Source organism: Neltuma alba, unplaced genomic scaffold, assembly GCF_004799145.2.
Source record: "Neltuma alba isolate B1F8T4 unplaced genomic scaffold, ASM479914v2 tig00012646_pilon, whole genome shotgun sequence".
NCBI lineage: Eukaryota > Viridiplantae > Streptophyta > Magnoliopsida > Fabales > Fabaceae > Neltuma > Neltuma alba.
The window spans coordinates 74624-86454 of NW_021637081.1; the positions used below are offsets into that span (position 1 = coordinate 74624).

The window sequence follows — 11831 nt, forward strand, 5'->3', positions numbered from 1 at the left end:
TGATAGTACATGGTTGATGGTTCTGATTTACAAAGCCGTTCAATATATAACACTCTATTCTTATCAGTTTTGATGACAAGCAAAATCCCTGTTGATTCGTTCCAAGTACGTACAAATGACTAAAACAACGCGTGTTTAAATCATGAAATATAGCCACATAAATTTATGAAAATTTTCACAGTAACAGACATTTTTGGATTGTGGCAAGCTACCACCAACCAAAAGTACAAAAAAAGGTAGCAACTTCGACCTTATGGAAAGAGAATTTTATTAAAAAAAAAAATTCGTTTTAGAATTCCAATCCCATCAACCCATTTGTCGCTTTAAAAAAAGGCAAACAATTGGAATCACTTTCACTGGTACAGTTGTCTTCTTTTCCGCATTTTAGGTGACTTTGTGATCAACAGGATATATGCAGTATCTTTTCCTTCTTCCCTCACTCAGATTCTCCTAATCAGACATAGCTTTAAGGTTAAGCTGTCTTCAATCAGATGCTCCAACAAGGTTCTTACTAATGTCATGTGCGCTTCAGTAACTAAATCCTGCAGATGATGACAACGACCTAATATCTCGTGAGCAGACCATATTCCCTCCTTATGGGATTTATTTGCAGTGTAAAAAGTCTTCGCTGCTCTGAGAGCTAAAAGAGACGCTTTGTTTTCCCTTACCACAGGCGTCCGACTGCAGGCATTTGTTTCCAATTAGAAATTTGGAAAGGGAAAAAAAAAAAAAAAAAGAGGGCGTACTTAGTTAACAGGTTTAAAACACCACATAAAATGTGTTTTTCTGTTGCCTGTGTAGCTTGCAGTGGAAAAAACTTAAGAAATGAACCTAGAAACGAATTAGCAAAGCTGCCTTCGAAGAGACACAAAACAATTAGCATAATTTATGCAGCATACGTAACCAGGACAGAAACACTTACTTGGCATGAGATTTTTGGGAACAAAGAAGGTCCAGAAGTAATCAAATCCTTCCAAGACATTTACTCTTCAGTTTTCTTTGATCTGTAAATGTAATATATGTCATTTCAGCAACAAGACAATTTTCTTCTCCAAGACTAGTATCTGGAAGAACTAGTTTTTGTGCTTACTGTGTTGAACTATGGCAGATGGTGGGAGGCGGCCAGTGCATATCTCATGCACTGATGAGAAGAGGGGGAACAACTCAAGCCATCCGTTATGGCTTAGAACTTCATAAACATCGCCTGCAGTAGAGACCCCCTTCGTCCGAGAAAATTAGTCAAGTAAGGACACGGTATAATCAATCACACAAATTTTACAAGTTTTGGATTAATAACCTGTAATGAATGTGACCCATGTCCATGATTCTTTCTGGTGATAACAATCATTAATAATCCTCGTGCATGGAAGAACATCTCATAAAATATGAGAATTTACACTGTCTTTTAATTAATGATACGAGTTATGCATGTAGGCAGTAGAACTCCTAATGAATGCACATATATATGATAACTAGTGCCTAGATTTCAATTTTGATACTCTAGTTGTAGACAAAAATTATCAGTAGAACACCTGATCAATGCACAAAATCTAAAAATTTTGTTATGTCACTTTAAGTTATTAAACCTGCAATTTCTGGCCCTGCAACATCTCTTTTTCAAGCTCATCAAATGACCTGCAGAGATAAAGAGCCAAAGCAGGCAAGATTAAATCAATTGTTGTCCTTTTCTCTCCCAAGATGATACGTCATTATCAGAGAGGGAAAACCCACCTCTTCCCTCCACTCTTGGCAAAAGCCTCAGCAACTTCCCTGTTTCTTCCACCCACTGCCATGAATGATTTGGTTCGGATGAAATCCCTAGATAAGAAATGAAAAGAGATATTAAGTCAAACAGCTTCCTTACAGCATGTTGTGATAAGGTCAGCCACACCACAGCTTTCCAAAAAGGTGCTGTCCTTGACAGATGGAAAGAGTAGCTTGGAAAACGCCTTCATCTCTTCCAGACCTAATCGCATGATAGCAGCCTAGGCATATGTGGAAAACAAAAACACGACGGAATCTATTTATACTTCTCCTTTTTCCCTAAAAATCTTCAGAAGATGAAAATTTTGAAACTTACTTTTGCATTATTTCCCATCTCCAAGCCATCAACAAAACCTGTCCCATTTGGTTTTCATTCCTTGGTCATTCACTAAAATTGAAAAGGGGGAAACAAACTGCAGGATATTTTGTACACACCTGCGGCCACGGCCACAATATTTTTAAGAGTTCCACACAGTTCGACCCCTTCAACATCTTGGACCTATTATTCCATATAATGCAAAACGTAAGCACAAAGCATACTGTCTTATAAACAAACAATAATGTATAATCAAAATAAATAAATAAATAAACAGTAATATAACAGTTCACATGATTCATCATGCATCAATTTTATTTTCTCAGTTTTTGCCCGGTCAACTTTCTCTTGGTGTAGCAGATTACTTCAAGCAAATTTCTTGATTGATTCAGTTTCATCTGGAATCTCGTGTGATAAGAATTTCACAAGTTTATTGTAAATCAATCAGAATTTATGCTGCACTTACGGCCGTCACGTTGAAATAGGGAGTATTAAACAATTGAACCCACGTCTCTGCAGCCCCCCTATTCTGCCTGTACCCGATGGTTGCTTCACTAAATTTTTCTTGGCCAATCTGTAGAAACAGTATCAGTTGGAACAGGAACACGGGATGGCACAGCACATGGCATAAATTAACACTAAGTTTATTGTTAACTACCTCATTTGCTATGTTGGCCCCCATTAAGACAGAACAATTGATTCCCAGTTGCTGGGAAATGAGAGTAGACATCATGCGGGGACCGTCCACCTTGACCTCCATCCCTTTAACAAGGGAAATGGCTTCTGCATCTGTCTTAATTTTCCCTACAAGCTTCCTGCATATTCCCTCCACGAATTGATGTGGGGTCACAAAGACTAGCATATTCGCGTCCTTCACTGCATAATTACCCAATCAGAACAGCAGACAAGTTGACCCCAAAAACCACCTCAAAGTAAAAGTGAATAATTGTAAATGTTTGTGGGTTTTTTATGTCCTTTCCACGTACTAAAATGTTGGTCCTGTTCTGATTGGACCTTGTGATATATCTATATAATGACATTGTGGAGCTATGGATAAACAAGAAATCATTACCCGCATTTTCAAGATCGGGATCTGCAACTACATTTTTGCCCAGCTTAATTCCCGGAAGATATTTAACATTTTCCTACCAAAAGGAGTGAAGATGTTAATAATGGGAGGATATTGGATTCACGAAACGAATAATGCACGAGTCGGCCTTACATTGGTTCCATTGATGACATCAGTGAGCTTTTCGCCACTGGGCAATGTTTCCTCGAATACCCACATCCTCACTTCATCTGAGTCAATCAGAGAATTCATCAGAAAGATAGCTTTAGGATTCTACGACACACGGATACCGTGTTGATTAGCTGAGAAAGGTCTGTCAAACTCTCCAAATTCAGTTAAAGAGCATCGCTCGAGTGAGGAAAAAAAGAAAATAAGTATCTCATTCACAGATCACAAGGCTGGTTTCGGGCGCGGCCCAGAAACGAAAGAGGGTGAAAATTTACAGCAGCAGAAGCAAAACGCACCATGAAAGGAGGTGAACCTCAAGGTATTGGACGCGATGAGTTTAGCCGCAACACTGCCCCAGTTGCCGCTGCCAACGACGGTGACTTTGGATCCGAGTGAAACATTGCGAGCTTTTTGCAGGTGTGGGGTCATGTAGAGATCAAGGGAGGGGGAGATTGAATACGAGGGAAGGGAATTGAAGCGAGAGCATTGCATTGAGTTGTTCCTAGCCTTGCACTCTTCGCCGCAATTGTGCGAAAATGGGTTGCTGTTCTGAACTACGTCCTTCCCTGAATCTACGCTTCACTGATCCTACCCTGCTTAGCTTAAATCCATGCAATATGCTATTTTCGTCATTATGTTTTTTTTTTTTTGGCCAAAACATTATGGTTTTAAATAATGGGACATTTATACCCAAAAAAATAATGTAAACTCAAACGCAAATCATAATCACATATTGTAAAGTGAAAAATCGTATTTAAATAATCTCATTAAGAATCTGACGATAATTGTCACGGAATTTTAATTTTAACTATTAAAAAAACTGATTTCCGTATGTAGGAATTCAATGCTTCCTGTCGTTTAGCCATTTCCGATAAGCAGGTTCAATCCCTGGGCTTCGAAAAGTATATTTGAAGCCAAGGGGTCAGCTCGTAGCACATGATACTTTTCGGGATACTTTTCCGATCTTAAATATAAGATCTTTATACACATTAGTAATAGGGTGGACCGGAGGAGTAATTCTTATATGGAGCTTTCTCCATCTAAATTTAAGTTACGGCACTGAGTATGACTGAAATAAAGAGTTACTTTTCTTGCCTTCAGCTAAAATTTTTTTTTTTTTTTTTTAAAAAGGTGGATGCACTGCTAGTTGCTGGGGTCTGCACACGCCAACAGTATAAATATTCTCCGGAAACGTGGCATCTGTTCATGCCGTGCCCAGAAAAGGAACCTCTGCCCCAAACTTGGCCAAGGGGAATTCCGTACGTTGATTATTAATAAGTTCGATTGCACAGATGGACCAAACCAGATGCCCCAATTATGGAGGGCGAGGAAAGTGACCCGGCACTGAACATGCCGACCATCTTTATTTACGGATTCTCTTAAATAATTAATACACTAATTGCAATGCCTCGCATCTACTACAAAGGATCGAGAGGGACACACGTTTGCTTAAGGAAGATATCGTCATATTTAAGCCTCAAAGTACGCAAATTGTATTTGTGGGTGAAATTTAGACCTGGACTGCCGTGAAATAAATATACTAAGAAAGTGTTTGGATGAAAATATACTATAATTTTAAACATAATTTTATGATATATAAAATAAATATGTGGAGGAATTTATTTTGATTTGTTAAAAACAATTTCTTAAAATTTTCCAAACACTCTTGAGAAGTTAAGTGATTCCTAAACATGGGTCGCATGGACGCAGTGAACATTGAAACGAACGATCTGAGGAAGGCTGAGCGGCCGTACTAACAGAGATATTCAATTCGAAGGATCACTAGGGATGTGTTTCAGATCTGTTTCAATTTGAATTCCCAAATGTGGAATGGCGCACGAGCATGATATTGAAGGAAAAGTGCAAAAACATCTTTGGCCTCGTGACATTATTCATGCAGAATATTACAGAGACAACCCGCCACTCCTCACTCGCAACCAAGTTAAAAGTAAATCATGTTACGGCGGCTCTAACTTATTATGGACATGCCTTCGTCTCCCAGGTACAGAATAATCCTCCGACCACCAGCCTGACGCCCGCCGCCGCCCTTTCATTTCTTGTCCCTTCAAATTCGAACCTGCAACAACCCACCCGCTATAGTCCCTCGTTTGAACGCGACGCTTGCAGAGCTTAACTCAGTTGCCAAAATCACACTGCTCACACTAAAACACACTAAATATGCGCGTACCTGATGTCACAGAAGCTGCACAATGCCCAGTGAGCAAGATGAAGCAGACGATCGTTTTAAGCACCGCCACCACCTGAATGCCGCAGTTGTTCACCATCGTTGGCAGCCCGAATCTCCCGGTCTTGAGCCACATGTATGTCGCTGGCGCTTCTATATTTGGGACTGATGGTACGGTCCAACTGGTTGGTTTGAAGGAAAGGGAGCTTTTTTTTTTTTGCGACTATTATTTATTACCATGCACTAATTTACAAGCAGACACGCGTATGAATTGAAAAAAAGATGGTTTTGGTTTGCGGGCTCAGTATTGTCGCTTAGTGTGAATAAGAATTGATTTTTCAAGTTAAGAGTGGCCGTAACCATGTGGCCCACAGCCTAATGCTACAATCGTACGCATGATGCTTCATCAATTCAGACTCTCATCACATCCACAGTGATCGTCTCATCGTCATACGCATGATGCTACATCAAACCGCAACTTCGCTGACAAGAGTAATACCGATTAATGAAGCCGCTGGAACTGTGTAAAGGAACAATTTGACTGCAGCAAAATGGTATGGTGTTGAGCGGGCGTATAAGAGCTCAAGTCAAAACAGTATGTATCTGAAGTTGGTCGAAGAGATTAAAAGGCCCAAAATCTTTGTGGAAGCCCATGTCTCACAACTGGGTTTCTAGGGCAGGGAGGGGTCCGAAACCGCCAGTATGTAATTTATGTATATCATTGCAACCGTTTGATCACGTGGAGGGTGGAGATCTTCATTAGACGCCCATAATTGCCACAAAATGGCCCGCACACGACATCATGGCTTCATCAAAATTGTTCGAAAATATAACTACTTGTTACAAAAAGAAAAAGAAATAACATTCGTGGGTTTTTGGGAGCTGAATATTAGTGGTTATTACAATAATAGGAAAAGTGAGAGTTTTGCTGATATGCGCTGGTTGGAGGTGGGGAGTATGGGGCCCAGGAAGGTGGCCGGCCATTCATTGGAGCGATAGTCGCTGTCATCCACGCATTTTTTCTGTTCTGGGAACCTATAAATGGCGTCCTCCTCCCCAGCCCATTCCTCACTTGCGGTTCTTCTCTAATTCCCTTCGATTAGAGAACTACTGCTTCCACTGCCTTCATTCCCTTCCCTGTAATAAAATCCCAAAAACAGATTTAAAAATGGGTCGTGATTTGTTCGTCGTTCTTGTGGTGTTGATCGTGGCTGTGGCCGGAGCCATGGCGAGCGAAGCGCCCTCCGCCTCCCCCGCCGAGCCCCCCAAGTCCTCCTCCCACGCCTCTCCTCCCACCTCCCAATCCCACGCTCCCAAGGCCTCCGCTCCCGCACCCTCCTCCTCCGGCTCCGGCAAGGGCAGTGGCGGCAGCAGCAGCAGCCCCAAGTCAGCGCCCACTCCTTCCTCCTCCTCCGGCTCTCCTTCCCCGAGCAGCTCTGGCTCTCCGTCTAACTCACCTCCCACTCCTTCCCCCGAGGCCGACGACATCTCATCCCCCCCGGCCCCCGGCAGCGAGTCCATTGAGATGGACTCTCCTTCGCCCGCCCCCTCCTCCACCGTTACTCCAGCTGCGGCTCCCGCCAGCGCCGCCTCTTCCGATGCTGTTCTCCACCTGTCTGCTGCCGTGGCCGCCGCTGCAGTTGCTACCCTGGCCTTCTGAGCTGCTCATATCCCGGGCTTTATTTATTAAGTGATGTGGTTTGAGTGCCTATGTATATGTGTATGCCCCTACACTGATTCAAAATCCGTTCATTGTATTCATCCTCAGCTGAGGAAGCGGGCAATTGCGCCCGCGCTTTTGATCACGTTGTGTATGCATATATAACGGGAGGGCTCTTTTTCTTCATATCTATTATGTCAAAAAAGACCACTTCAGATTTTATATATACTTATTCATATTAATAATATTTAGTTTCATTCTTGTTATTTTAAAAATTTAACTTATTATTTCGATGACGACAGTACTTGTATTCGTTAATACATATAATTACATTATTATTCGCTGTATTTTGCATTTTTGTTTTCACGAGAATAGGTGCTTGGCGGATTCTTCTTCTTCTTGCGTTGCATGATTAACTACTCCTTCGGTCCTTAATATAGGACCCAATTCTTGAGTTAGTTTTGGTCCTAAATATAAGACCCATTTATCATATTTATCAATTTTCTCTAAATTACCCCTATAAATACTCTCTCAACCATAATCAAGTAAAAAAGGGAGATGAAGTATTAAGAAAGATGATTGTGGTGTTTTAGGAAAAATGTGTTATATTTCTTATAATTAACTAACTTACCTAACTTCCTTAATCTAATCAAATTAGTTAAATGGATCTTATATTAAGGACCGGAGGAGTAACTGAGTTAAGGTTTAATTTTGACCATATCTTATTTCTCATGTGTAATTTTATTTTTAATTTTTTCTTTCTATATAATTTCGATGCTGATCTTTTTTTTTTGCGCCCAAAAATCAGGGATAAAATTACACGCACAAAATCAGGAGCAAAACTACACTGGAAAAAAAAAACCAAGGTCAAAATTATATTACATTCACGGTGCGCAAAATTGCTATATATGAATACTAACACCAAGAAAGTGTCAACTATTTGAAACTAGTTTCAGTATTCATCACCTTGACGAACACATTAAACTCATCAAAACTAGACCGTTTTATATTTGATTTAAACAATCTATATTTAAAATCTTTAATTAATTATTTCTAAATAAAAAGAACTATTTTCTTAAAAAATAATAGTTAAGATATTGTCTTTATTTTAGATTCTATACATATTAAAATAATTATTTTGAACAAATAAAAAAATAAATCTGAACTATTTAAATAAGATATGAACCATTTAAATAGCTTATGATGCTCATCATAGTAATGAGCATCATAGTAATGAGCACTGCTTCCAAATATTTTACCCCGTACAGTTTTAGTCGCTCGTTTACCATATTATATATCACTCAATCCATTATGCACGATAGCTAGAGACTAGGTTGCTATTTGACATATGGGAAACCGGGCAAAGTCCGGACACTCGTAGCTAGACGGATCAGCCCGTGAAACGTCAGATGCATCCAGCTGGTCTTTGTATGGAATAATGACGCGACGAAACAAAATATGGCTAGCGACGCCATATGAGGCTAAGTGTGCAACTGAGAGAAGTCCAAATATTCCAATGAAGCCAACATTCACATGCGTTCCCATTCATACTTTGAGACCCATCTTTGCCATTAAAATGCAAAGGACAAGGACTGTTACAATACATAATCAAATTGAAGTGAAGTCGACGACTAAGCTCAGGGGGACGCTGCATGTGTCTATATATGTATATATAGCTATAAGAAACTGCTAGTGGGAAGCGATTTAAGGACACAACAATTTCCCAGACTTTATTCTTTAGCTAAGAAAGCAATTCCGTGGTGGTTGGCTTATCAGCAACGACTGCCCTTTCTGCAGATAAGTGCACCAGCACTGACGGTGATGGAACCAACCAGGGAAGACGGCCTAGCACTGAGACTCGACGCCCTAGCATAGGTAGAAGAAGCTCCAGCGCCGGATTGCGTGAAGAATGCCCCGTTCAAGAAAAGATCCCCTTCCGATCTCCAATTCCAGTTCTTCCACTCGCTCTCCGGAGCATCCTCGTGCTTCGTCACTTCTTTACTGGCGCTATTATCAGGGGCAAGGAACCTATTCCCTTCGCTGTTAATGGTGGGTTCGGCACTCCCTCCAATGGCGTACATCTCCCAGTGAGTGTAATCGTTGTTCACCACGTGGAAATAGCCGTGCCTGCACCTCGGCATTCTCTGCACAAGCCCTTCTCCGAAGTGATTAAACGCCACCGTCACCTGCATGTCCTTGTCTTGCGCGTATTCGTCACTGTGACCCAACAGCATCACCTTGTCGTGGTGGGTCATGTAGTTGTTGGAGATGGTGATGGCCGTGGATCCATGGGTGGCGTCGATGAGCCCGTCGTGGCAGTTGGATAAGGAACAGTGGTCGACCCATATGTTGTTGGAGTTAAAAATGGAGATGCCGTCTCCGTCCGACACCGTCCAGAACCCAGAGTGGGTGGGAGAGTCTCTGATCTCCGTGTTCCCCGTGGGCTTACAGTCGTGGATGTGAATCCCGTGGATGATGACGTTGTTGACGTAATGGATGGTAATGCAGCCGCCGCCGGCGATGTGAACACTGGCTCCTCTCCCGTCGATGGTCTTATAGGAGTTCATGATGAGCTCTTGCTTCAGATTGATCACCATGTCTCTGTTGAAGATGATCCACAGTGGCTCCTCCTGTATGACGGCGTGCCTGAGAGTACCCGGCTTGGGGTTCACTGGGTCGTCATCCCCCGAGTCGGAGACGACATAGATTCGGCCGCTTCTTCCTCCGACGGCGTCCTTACCGAAGCCAATGGCGCAATCAGCCAGCCTCTGACGGTTTTTCTCCCAGTTGGGGTCACAACGCCAGCAGTCATCTATGGGGTTCCCAGTTCCGCACGATAGATACGCCAGGTTTCTTCTAGACGCATTGATTCTCCTGTAACAATATCGAAATTCAGAAACTTTATAATGCGACATATATACACTCGCACGCTCACACAGATATATAGCAGCGTAATGCCTTTTGCTGATTATAAATATACGGTGTGCATGGAACGCGTGTACCTGTGTACGTCTTGGGCAACTAGGTGAGGGTGTGGCACAGCTGAAGAGGAAACAAGTGAGAAAAGAGAGATGGCAGGGAGGAGAAGAGAGAGAGGAAGATGATAGGCCATTATGATATCGTTTTTGTTTGTACTGAAGGGGGATAAGGGAGATGGTGCGGTGTGGAAGTTGAGGGGAGAGGGGGGGTTATTTAAAGGGAGAAAAAGCCGAGAGTAATGGCGTGATTAGTAGTAATTTTGGAAGTGGATTTCCATAATAATTGTATCGTAATTTCAGGTGCCTACCTAATGCCAACAGATAGCGGTAGTTTTGAAACCGTTAATGTTGGGGGCTTCAGAAATTCAAGCAAAGCACGCACGCTCAGGTCAATGTGGCTGACCTCTTGGTTCGCTTCGTTGAGGTCAGGTCCATTAAAGTGTTACGTGTATGAACTCTCGGCGTATAAACCTCCTCATTCTCAGGCTCTGCCCCCACAAGTCATGCCATGTTTTGCAACAGTGCGGCTTCAACTTCACACTATATGAACCAACAAGTGTTAGTTCAAGTAAAAGAGATTTGAACACCTTAAATATCATGTTTTGGGTTTGATCTTTAGAGCAATGTGTATGGAAAAAATATTATTGGGAGAAGTTTCCGCTACGACACCTGATAGTATCATTGAGAAATTATTCTTCTACTGTTTAGGTGAGAGGATGCACTGGGTGTAAAAAAAAAAAAAACTTCACACTATCTGAACAATTACAGAATTACTAAGGACGAAATGAAAATAATCACTAATCTAATTCTGATGCGGCGTTTCGGCCCAGGACAAAGATTCTTGTGCCGTGTGAAAAGCGAAAACCACCACAAGTGGCGCTCACGTGTTCATTGAGCAACTTGATCTCTTTTGGGCCGAATTGAAAAGCGAGCCCACAATGTTGAATTTGCGAGGTTGGGGAAGAAAATGGACCGAAAATGAACGGAGAACAGAATATGGGACAATTTTGACCCTGTGGTGGAACCACGTTCGGGGGCGGCGTGGATGGGCTATTTGTTTTCTTTTAACCGTGACTAATTACGTGACGTGAATCACCTTGGCGGGAACTCTCAGATTAGCTTATGACATATGGTCTGAGTTGACTGGGAGATCCCAATTTTTTGTCCCTTAAATGGCACAGCACCAAATACATGAAATGACCACACCTTTTCACAGTCTGTTATTGTTAAGAAATCATGTGACTCGTGAATTCATTCGAGGCTCACCAACCTTAATTATTGCACTATGATGCCAAGGGATCATTTATAGTCGGAATTTCAATTGTACTCTATGTTATAATTTCAAAACTCGTGCAGAATTAAAATTTCCTGAGTTTATTCTTGGTTTATGGATTATACATAGCTGAAAGCGTGGAATGGTTGATTTTTATTTTATAAAAAGATTATTCGAATCGAAATATTGGGATGTGAATGAGGACCAATTGGAGAGGACGGGATATAAAATTGAGGGGGGGGGGGGAGAAGAAGCGAAGGCCTGTGTTGGGGGGAGAGATATTTTCATGATTTGGATCTGAGTACACGTAAGAGGGCAGCTCCGAAAAGCGTCGGAGCATGCGGGGCCCGCACCCTGCACTTTTCTCGTGCCCTTTCGCTGTTTCATTCCATGCCCCCGCTTTTACGCTTTTGCCCTC

At 41.9% G+C, this 11831-nt stretch overlaps 3 protein-coding genes and 1 long non-coding RNA gene across 4 annotated transcripts; 1 reads left to right on the forward strand and 3 right to left on the reverse strand.

Annotated features, from left to right (window-relative positions):
* Positions 1-134: 134 nt before the first annotated feature.
* On the reverse strand, positions 135-3876 carry LOC114729560 (glycerol-3-phosphate dehydrogenase [NAD(+)]-like). Its single transcript, XM_028916582.1, has 13 exons — positions 3614-3876; positions 3303-3379; positions 3153-3225; positions 2739-2956; positions 2547-2654; positions 2200-2263; positions 2081-2118; positions 1865-1985; positions 1732-1786; positions 1587-1635; positions 1091-1220; positions 923-1004; positions 135-680 (listed from the first exon to the last, which is right to left on the reverse strand). The coding sequence occupies exons 1-12, from the start codon at positions 3807-3809 to the stop codon at positions 964-966; spliced, it is 1170 nt and encodes a 389-aa protein (XP_028772415.1). The 5' UTR covers positions 3810-3876; the 3' UTR covers positions 135-680; positions 923-963.
* A 1288-nt stretch (positions 3877-5164) lies between these two features.
* LOC114729540 (uncharacterized) lies at positions 5165-5715 on the reverse strand. The gene is made up of 2 exons (XR_003738755.1): positions 5506-5715; positions 5165-5394 (listed from the first exon to the last, which is right to left on the reverse strand). It is a non-coding gene; the product is annotated as an uncharacterized LOC114729540 (long non-coding RNA).
* Positions 5716-6670: 955 nt separating this feature from the next.
* LOC114729567 (classical arabinogalactan protein 11-like) lies at positions 6671-7162 on the forward strand. The gene has a single exon (XM_028916590.1). The coding sequence runs from the start codon at positions 6671-6673 to the stop codon at positions 7160-7162; it is 492 nt and encodes a 163-aa protein (XP_028772423.1).
* Positions 7163-8679: 1517 nt separating this feature from the next.
* Positions 8680-10308, reverse strand: LOC114729572 (pectate lyase-like). The gene is made up of 2 exons (XM_028916598.1): positions 10165-10308; positions 8680-10036 (listed from the first exon to the last, which is right to left on the reverse strand). Exons 1-2 carry the CDS (start codon positions 10272-10274, stop codon positions 8935-8937), a joined length of 1212 nt encoding a protein of 403 aa, XP_028772431.1. The 5' UTR covers positions 10275-10308; the 3' UTR covers positions 8680-8934.
* Between the last annotated feature and the right edge of the window lie 1523 nt (positions 10309-11831).

What these genes read in the sequence shown, in the direction of transcription:
- LOC114729560 (XM_028916582.1), bottom strand. Translation starts at nt 3,809, where the DNA reads ATGCAATGCTCTCGCTTCAATTCCCTTCCCTCGTATTCAATCTCCCCC. An exon ending in AGATGGGAAATAATGCAAAA is followed by an intron (nt 1,986 to 2,080) that starts GTAAGTTTCAAA and finishes ACATATGCCTAG; the next exon opens with GCTGCTATCATGCGATTAGG. An exon ending in TGACCTTATCACAACATGCT is followed by an intron (nt 1,787 to 1,864) that starts GTAAGGAAGCTG and finishes CATTCATGGCAG; the next exon opens with TGGGTGGAAGAAACAGGGAA.
- LOC114729567 (XM_028916590.1), top strand. Translation starts at nt 6,671, where the DNA reads ATGGGTCGTGATTTGTTCGTCGTTCTTGTGGTGTTGATCGTGGCTGTG.
- LOC114729572 (XM_028916598.1), bottom strand. Translation starts at nt 10,274, where the DNA reads ATGGCCTATCATCTTCCTCTCTCTCTTCTCCTCCCTGCCATCTCTCTT. An exon ending in GTTGCCCAAGACGTACACAG is followed by an intron (nt 10,037 to 10,164) that starts GTACACGCGTTC and finishes ATATTGTTACAG; the next exon opens with GAGAATCAATGCGTCTAGAA.